Source organism: Sinocyclocheilus anshuiensis, unplaced genomic scaffold (assembly GCF_001515605.1).
Source record: "Sinocyclocheilus anshuiensis isolate Anshui unplaced genomic scaffold, SAMN03320099.WGS_v1.1 scaffold1826, whole genome shotgun sequence".
Taxonomy (NCBI): Eukaryota; Metazoa; Chordata; class Actinopteri; order Cypriniformes; family Cyprinidae; genus Sinocyclocheilus; species Sinocyclocheilus anshuiensis.
The window spans coordinates 544,913-554,957 of NW_015542582.1; the positions used below are offsets into that span (position 1 = coordinate 544,913).

General features: G+C 33.8%; 1 protein-coding gene across 1 annotated transcript; it reads left to right on the forward strand.

Moving 5' to 3' along the window:
• Nucleotides 1–1,908: 1,908 nt before the first annotated feature.
• On the forward strand, nucleotides 1,909–7,875 carry LOC107694413 (uncharacterized). The gene is made up of 3 exons (XM_016494101.1): nucleotides 1,909–2,248; nucleotides 5,526–5,695; nucleotides 7,247–7,875. The coding sequence occupies exons 1-3, from the start codon at nucleotides 2,092–2,094 to the stop codon at nucleotides 7,736–7,738; spliced, it is 819 nt and encodes a 272-aa protein (XP_016349587.1). The 5' UTR covers nucleotides 1,909–2,091; the 3' UTR covers nucleotides 7,739–7,875.
• Nucleotides 7,876–10,045: the final 2,170 nt, after the last annotated feature.

Consider the following 10,045-nt stretch of genomic DNA (forward strand, 5'->3'; position numbering starts at 1 on the left):
GTTTTATTTTTGCGCCCCTCCTCTCTGTCTCTCACTCATAGCAATCTAAGGGTTGGAGGGGTGTGTTTAAGGATATTCTGCCCAAGCCGTCAAACTGACGTCATCAGAAAAGGAATGTCATTCCAGAGCGGAAGCAAATGTTCAGATTTTGATTAAAGATTACGAAGACAAACGATTTTTTTCAGCAGATTAACTTGCACGGATTAATTGTTCACATAAAGACTAGCAATGTGCGCTAGTAAAGTAAATAAAGTCAATTTTAATTTCATGCGGACTTTAAGTAAATTTTTCATCTCAGTTGTTATTATTCATTTAAAATGAGACAACTCTGCTATTATTTTAATCTCCAATCTGTTATTTATCAGTTTAGATATCAGTTTTTTTTTATGGTTTAATAACTAGCAGAAGACACTAACCAGTTTTAAATTTCAGTTGCGCAGATGGAGTATGTTGTAACACTGCGTTACAATGTGCCCCACCATTATTAAACTATGCTATTCATAACATTAGCGATATAATTTACACTGTTTACTTTAATGAATTTTAATAAGAAACGACAAGAAACAGGTGAATAAAGACTGACAGTCAATGTTTAATGTTCAGAAATTATTATTTCAAGACATGTAAAGCATTTTGGCTTGTTTTTGTGGGTTGTCCCAAGCATGGTTGCAATGTGTTCATTGTCAAACTCCAAAATCAGATTATTTTTAATTCTTAAAAAAAAAGCCATTTATTTGAAAAAAATATTTTTTATTTTATTGACAAAATATATATTTTTTCATGAGATCAGATAACGTTTTAAGCTGTCATACAGTCATGTTACAATGTACCCCACCTACGGGGCATGTTGTCACATTTCACTTCCATTTTTTGAAGGTAAATAAAGAAAAAAGTATACATTGTAATTATGAAACAAAGCGACATATTTATACTGGACAAGTGTGAAATTACTGTGAATGATGAAATTATATTCTGAACCCCATGTGGATTTACACAAACTGAGAATTCAAAAAGTGTTACATTGTGCCCCGCTCTCCCCTAGCCCCAATGCAAATTTTACCAGGGGAACCTCGCCAAAAAAACGTGTATTTCACCCACCAGAACGCAATTTTTACTGACGGACCCCTCTCCCCTTTACGAAAATTAACCATGGTTTTATTATAGTAAAATAGTAGTAACCATATTTTTTTTGCCGTATTGACTACCATTTGTATAACCACAGCTTTTCTACAAATACCATGGTTAAACTATGGTTATAGCAAAACCATGGTTAATTTTTGGTTACCATGGTTTAACGATAGTAACCATGTTTTTTTGGTTTAATTTGTAGTAAAACCATGGTTAATTTTCGTAAGGGTCAAAACGTCATGGACCCTTTTCACAAGACTGTGATGACGCGTTTAACGGTCATCAGCATCGTAAATCCTCGAAAGTTTTTCATATTTGTATTTAAAAATGTTTTTTATCTATAACACTATTCTTTGTATTATATCACTTTTGCATCAAATTACAAAAAAAAACAAACAGTTAACGCTAATGCGAGAGTGTTTCTAATGCGGCGTCTATGGGCGGGACGGTAAATTTGACATGGTTCTCTCTTCTGACAGCCGTTATCAGTCTCTCTCAATTTTTTTCAGTTTATTGAAAGTCATGAAAACACTATTGTGGAGTTTTTCTGTTGCTATTTGAGCAAATGGGAATGCAAAAAATATATTTGTGGTACTCTCCCATTCACCGCTGTTCAAGTTTACCCAACTATGACGACTTCTGCTGCTGAGAAACCCGGAAATGTGAAAAGGGTCCATTGGCTAGTTTTGGGCGTTTGAGTAGCAATTGGGCGGGCTTTTTTGTGAAAACCTGGCAACCCTGCTCTACACACTCCGAGGTAGTAGGTGGCGGTATGCACGCTTTACAAGTGTTTGTAAGCCGCCATTACACTAAAAGAAGGAGATTCCCAGTCTTCCGATCCGTAAAACTCGCGGAGAGTCGCGTCGCTGCGCTTGTTTACGCCTCCATACAGTTACAGCGATTATGTAAATGAGGCCAGCGACTGTAAAGTGACTGGTGAGACTAGAATATTGTTCGCTCGCGATGACTGGAAGATCGTGGACCCCCGAGGCGGAGGAGACCCTGATCGAGCTCTGGCAGGAGTCTGCATGTCTGTACGACATTTCTTCCGCCGATTACCACAACCGAGAGGAGAAGGACAAACGATGGAGGGAGGTCGCCGATGCGCTGCAGATGCCTAGTGAGTTTTATCTTCAGTAAATATGATAGAGCGCTTATGCTATGCTAGTGATCTGTTAAATGAGTGCTTGTGTAGTGCACGAATTGATGTGCAAACTAAATATGTTTTAAGTAAAGATCTTGCTAATTTAAACGTGTCTTTAACCTAATAGCAGAAGTAAGTAAATACAATATGTGACCCTGGAGCACAAAAGCAGTCTTAAGTCGCTGGGGTGTATTTGTAGCAATAGCCAACTATACATTGTATGGGTCAAAATTATACATTTTTCTTTTATGCCGTAAATCATTAGGATATTAAATAAAGATCATGTTCCATGAAGATATTTTGTACATTTCCTACTGTAAATATATCAAAACTTAATTTTTGATTAAGTTTGAATAAACTTTAAAGGCAATTTTCTCTTTTTTTTTTGCGCCCTCAGATTCCAGATTTTCAAATAGCTGTATCTCAGCCAAATATTGTCCTATCATAACAAACCTTACATCAATGGAAAGCTTATTTATTCAGCTTTCATGTGATGTATAAATCTCAATTTCAAAAAATTGACACTTATGACTGGTTTTGTGCTCCAGGGTCACAAATATCAAAGATTTACCCAAGATGTGATTGATTGTATTGGGGGAGGAGCTAAGAAATACTGCTACTGATGTGAAATGGGCTCAAAATCGAATTAATTAGTTAAACTGTACAGTATTCTAAAACAACCTGTGTGCATTTCTGCATATTCACGAACGTAATAATAATTTGCCAGGGCTGCCAACTTTGATTGCTTGGCTGGAGTGAGATTTTGAAGCCGTGGGTGAAGTTAGTGACATGGCCCTATAGACGGTCCAACAGGTTTCAAATATTGTTCATTTTATAGGGTTTTTTGGCATTTTAAAGACGTTTTTAATTTGCCTCTCCACAAATGAAGGGCTTAAAAGGTCTTAAACCCTAGCAGAAAGTCTTAAAATTCACACTACCAAAAAAATTCAATTAAATTAATTCAATTAATTCCCAATGCAGAGATATCTACATCCGTAAATCAACATTTACTTGAGGTGCAAATTTGACACGAACTCTTGTTTTCTGAGCAATTAATTGAGTTTATGCATGAAACAAGAACAAATGTCAATGGGGAATGATTTTTTCCCCCTTTGGAATGAAGTTGATTTTTAATCAAATAATTTAATAATTTTAATAAATTTCTCTCTTATTTTGCTTCAAGTAAATGTATTTTGATTACATTTGCACTGGAAAGCAAGACAAATAGTGAGGACGAACCACTTTTTGCATTATGATAAGGTACTCTAAGGAGTTTTTATATTTTAGTGGTTGGGAGCAAATGCATTTAAAATGCATTTTTTTCTGTAAAGTGAATTAAAACTATAATCTATTGGAAATTCTATTTTCAAACTTTGTGGTGATGCTAATACAAGACTTACATTGAGAGACCATATTGGCATTGTATTCAATTCAAATTATTAAAAAGTCTTTAAGTCTTAAATTTACTTTTATAAAACTTGCAGAAACCCTTTCTTTCTTCTTAATGCTGATTACCCAAATACTGCAGCCTTGATTATTTTATTTTATTATTTTATTTTTATTGTTTTTACAAATAGTAGTCAGTGTTAACTCTACCTACATATACTAGCTAGCTAATATTATCAACCAGTCAGATTTCTTACCAGTTTATTAAAACAAAAGACATTTATTTTTGTGTTTACTATATTGTGGGGCACAAAGGTGTAGAATATAAAAAGTGGTTTCTCCACAGCTGTAAAGTAGAAAATCAGTTTAAACTCATGTTTATAATAAGGAAAAACAAAGGCACAATCTAAGTGTTAACAGGTGAGTGATGCAAAGTTCTGTAAGATCGACCCCATTCAGTCTTAGATCGTGTTAGTGGCATATGTGACCCTGGAGCACAAAACCAGTCATAAGGGTCAATTTTTCGAAATTGAGATTTATACATCATCTGAAATCTGAATAAATGAGCTTTCCATTGATGTATGGTTTGTGAGGACAGGACAATGTTTGGTCGAGATACAACTATTTGAAAATCTGGAATTTGAGCGTGCAAAAAAAATCAAAATATTAAGAAAATCGCCTTTAAAGTTGTCCAAATGAAGTTCCTAGCAATGCATATTACTAATCAAAAATTAAGTTTTAATATATTTACGGTAGGAAATTTACAAAATATCTTCATGGAACATGATCTTTACTTAATATACTAATGATTTTTGGCATAAAAGAAAAATCGATAATTTTAACCCATACAATGTATTTTTGGCTATTGCTACAAATATACCCCAGCGACTTAAAGGGATAGTTCACCCAAAAATGAAAATGTGATGTTTATCTGCTTACCCCCAGGGCATCCACGATGTAGGTGACTTTGTTTCTTCAGTAGAACACAAACGAAGATTTTTAACTCAAACCGTTGCAGTCTGTCAGTCATATAATGTAAGTGAATGGGAATCACGGCTTTGAGAGTCAAAAAAACATACACAAACAAAACTGAATTAAACCCTGCGGCCTTATAAGTCTGTGATCCGCCATAAAGCAAGAAGAAGTCGCGTCACACGGCGGCTGTTAAGAAAGCGCTCAGGAGGACGCGCCGCCGCTCAGGACAGTTCGGACATTGCGGTGAATCAGAGGAAAAAAACGGTATAAATACTGTTCAGTTTCTTGCACAGACCGATCGTTTCGTGTCTTTACACATCAATGTATCGTCACGAGCCGCAGGGTTTAATTTGCTTTTGTTTGTGTATGTTTTTTTGACGCTCAAAGCCGTGATTCCCATCCACTTCCATTATATGACTGACAGACTGCAACGGTTTGAGTTAAAAATCTCAGTTTGTGTTCTACTGAAGAAACAAAGTCACCTACATCTTGGATGCCCTGGGGGTAAGCAGATAAACATCACATTTTCATTTTTGGGTGAACTATCCCTTTAAGACCGGTTTTGTGCTCCAGGGTCACATTAATTTTTTTCTGTAGGGCCTAAATGCAAAGGACTCTTAAGATCGTGTTACGGTTATAAAAATAGTTTCTTGCATGCATTTTATGGTGCATGAAAATGTTGCATGCACATGCATTTTGAAGTTGTAGCTGTTCAGTTTGCTCATACACTGTTATGCCAGACTGTTGTGAAATGGAAATAACTCTAATGTAATGTAAGAGCTCTTGAACAGTAGGCACACTGTTGGACTCGGCATGAATTAAATTGAGGTTAAAGACAAACTGGCTGCTTGAATTTTTAAATGCATGTTTTAAACGTATTGATTTTCCTCAGCGGAGTCGGTGGCCACCAGGGTGGCATCTCTGAGGACTCAATATGCCAGACTGAGGAAACCGAAAGCAAGCGGGGGCGAGAAGAAGCCCCTCACGATGAGGCAGCGCTGGCTCCTGAGGGCCCTTGATTTCCTGAAGCCACACATCGTTCATCGGCGACACGAGACCACTGTACGTCTGCAAACACAGCAAAACGTGCATAGAGCCGTACAAAATAATTTTGTTTGGTAACACTTTCTATGAAGCCCGTATTTATAATACATTATAAAGGTATTCGTAAGGCATTATAATGAATGCATAATGCATTATAAAAAACCTTATAATATGTTGTATCATCTCATGAATATTCATAAGAACAGTTTTAATATATTATAATATTTACTTATTTGTGGTTATAGCTTTTAAGAGTATGATGATTTATAACACCATGAACACGTTGCATCCACTTTTACAATGGATTATATTTCTCATAGTTATAATGTATTATAAGTCTCATATCTTGCCATTTTTCTTATGCTACTTTACTTAAAGCGGTCAAAGACCACTTATAAGTAGTAATAATAATAATAATAATAAAAATTTATCTCAAAATAATCATACTCTTAAACTTATACGTATAACCACAAATACGTAAGTATTATGATGTATTATAATTATGATTATTCATGAGTTGATATAACATATTATGTTTTTTTATAATGCATTATGCATTCATTATAATGCCTTAAGAATACCCTTATAATGTATTATAAATATGGGCTTCATAGAAAGTGTTACCGTTTGTTTTGTTAACATTTACATTTTTCTGGATTCTTTTTTTAATGGTTCAACTTAAATTTATTTTAAATGAAATTTTAGTAACCAGAAAGCATGTCTAATTAATCAGGAATTTAATAATCAATCCATTTGTTAACTATATTTAATGCATTAACTAACATTAATTAACAATGAGCAATACATTGTTAGGGTATTTATTAATATTTGTTAATGTTAGTTAATGAATACAACTGTCTATTGTTAGTCCATGTTAGCTCAGGTCCCTTAAATAACAACAACTTTTGATTTTAATAATGTATTAATATTGTTGGAATCTAATGTAGTTAACAAATTGTAAATTGTTCCCAACAACAATTTATTAAGTTTAACAAATTACTTTTTTTTAGGGAACTTTTACTTTTACTTACGATTACTTTTTTAAGGCAATTAATTTTTTTTTTTACCAAATTCTGTTTTCAGTTTTAATTCTTCTGAATTCAGTTTAATCATTTAATTTTGTAGTAATCAAAATGCATGTGTGATCAATTGAGTTCTTTTAGAGTTTAAATCTTTTTTTAAACAAAAATAGGGCCCTGTGAAATGCTGTGTTTAAGAAATTCGAACTTATTTTTCTGTTTTTATTATTTAATGCACATTTATTATCAAAACCAATGGCAAACAAATGAAAGCATAAATTAAGCTTATCATCAAATTAAAATGTAACAAATCATTTTAACTGGTGAATCAGTTTTAATTAGTCTGAATTCAGTTTAATTCAATTTTGTAGTAATCAAAATGCATGTGTAATCAGTTGCATTCTTTTACAGTTACTTTTTTTTTTTTTTTACAAAAAACGACATTTCATAGGGCGAAAGTGAACGTTTTATGCAGTAAATTCCATTTTTATGACTACATATTCTGTCTACATTTACTGCATGAGTCATTAACACCCAGGTTTTCTTGTAGCTGGGTTTGCCGTCCTCAGATAAAGCGGAGGAGACTCTGGACGAGTCGGACGAAATGTCGCAGGAGACGGATAAAGAAGTGGACAGTTTCGACTCCATCAGCGTGTGTCTCTCCCCGATGCCCGGCACTCCAGACACCGGCATCCCCGAGGAAACCGCCTCGTACTCGCTGTCTCCCCGGAGCACATCCGGCAAACGCACGCGCTCCTCCGAATCCGACATCGAGCTGCAGAAGCTGGAGGTGTTGAAGCAGATGTCCGCTAAAGTCCTGGAGAACCCGTCTCCGGACGCCGCCACAGTCTTCTCCAGCCAGGTGGCCATGGAGTACCGTCTGCTGAGAGACCCCAGCGTCCAGATGCGCGTCCGCCGGCAGATCATGGCTCTCCTCTACGAGGCACAGGATTCAGAGAGACGTTCCCGACAGTCCAAGAGACACGTACAGAGAGAACTCAAAACTGAGGAGGACGTTACTTGGATTAACACTAATATATAAATTGAAATGTGGTTTTGTTACAGACAGTGTTCGTCTTGTTAATGCTCTGATTGTTTTCTACGTTGTACTGAACTATTTTTCTTAGTGGAAGCTTTGACATAATCTACATGTAAGATAATAAAACAATTTCAGGTTGATGTCCGTGTATTATTTCTGTAGATGTTAGATGATGGATAATCAAAACAAGCCCTGACTGTTTTACTAGTATGATGTGAAGGGCCATCAAATGATTTTTTGAGTCGAAATACTGCATCTGTCCAGAAGGTGGCAGCATCATGCAAGTGTACAGTTGAATTGTTCATTAAAGATGCTGAAATGCACTAAAATTAATTCGTAATCTAACACTAGCTTTGAAAACAAAATAAAGCCTTAGAAACATTTTTTGATTGACTTTTTGTATAGTTTTATATATTTTATAGTTTAAATAAAACATTTAAATAAAAACAGGCCAAACGGGTTTATGAGTTGATGGAAAAACTAAAAATTTATTTATAATGCAAAATTAATTTTAAAAGCAAAAATAAAACCATAGAAAGATACAGTTTTGAGTTCCTTATAGTACAATTTTGTACAATTTTATATAAATAAAAGTCATCGTATGTGTAAAAAAAATTTAATTAAACAGGTCACACTAGAGTTTATAAGTTGATGGAAAAAGTAAAAATAAATTAATGGTGTAAAATTAAGTGTGTATGTCTATCATCTATCTATATCCTGTCTGTCTGTCTGTCTATATATCTGTCTATCTGTCTGTATATCTATCTATCTGTCTATCTATCTGTCTATCTGTCTTGTCTGTCTGTCTGTCTGTCTGTCTGTATGTCTGTCTGCTGTCTGTCTGTTTATCTGTCTATCTATCTATCTATCTATCTATCTATGTATCTATCTATCTGTCTGTCTGTCTGTCTGTCTATCTATCTATCAAACTTTATCTTAGATAATTTATTTTGCTTTATATATATTTAAACATTGTATACGTGCAAAAATAATAATTGTTATTAAATATATATATATATATATTCTATTATAAATTGTATTTGTATTTAAATATATTTTCATTATTTTAATAAATGAATAGGAAAAATTTAAATAAAGGAGTTACGTATGCATATTACATTTATATATTTGTTTAACTGAAATGTATTACTTTTATCAGGAGTACTTCAAGTAAATAATTTTAGATCTGACTGGACAAAAATATTGAATATTTTATATTTATTTAAATAATTGTGGATGGCCAAAATGGCTCTAAAGTATTAGGCCTGCTACAAATAGTGTTTTCATGTGTGGATACATCTCACTTTCTTCTATGATTGCAAGATATCAAACCATGAAAGACGTAAATAGTTATTATTGCATTTTATATTTCATAATATTAGCCGAGAAAGTAACTTATGTGATAGCAAGACAATGTTTAGTTTTTTTATTATTATTATTTTACGTCTACTAAAAGATCAATTGCAGTTCATCTGTCTGTCTCTTTCATAAGCATAACACAGGAACTCTGTCATGATAACACTAAACCTTGACTTGTTCTTTCTGTTATTATTACTCGGCCCTGTTTGAACGAGAGGAAAGGAAACAGACCTCTCTCACATTCTCCTTCTGACAATAAAAGCACTGCTCTTTCTCTCTCTCTCTCTCTGCTGGTGAAGCGGCTCGTCCAGCAGAGCTTTGGTTTGTTCAGAAGAGTCTTTGTATCCGCAGCCGCTTTCCTGCTGTATTATCACAGAACCGAGCGGCTTCACATGTTTACATTAGCTAACCCCCCCTTTTTTAATATAAATGTTACTATCCTGCAACATGATTAGACCTACAAAAATATCAAGCTAGGTGTTAACACATTTATCAATCAATTATTTATGAATCTATTAATTTTTGTAATTTTACATTTAATTTTAAAGTTATAGTTTATATATTTCTTGTAACATTTGTGTGGACAGTTGACCATTTCAGTCATGCTTTTATATTTCAATTATATTTCAAAGTCCATATGTGTGGGGCATGTTGTCACGCTGGAAAATAGAAAAGGTAACATAAACCTGATGTTTACTGAGATACAGCATTTATACATAGTTTCTGTGCGACAGCCAATGTTATCATTAACTAATACTATTAAAAATCAGTTTTGTTTTAGTAATGTAGTAAATTGTGAATATAATTTTAATAATATTAGACCAAATAACTGATAAATTAGAGATGTTGCCTCTACAACCAACAATAAAATAAATTTAAGCTGAAGTACTAAAATTATTAAAGCTAAAACTAAAATATATATATCTATATATATATATATATATATATATA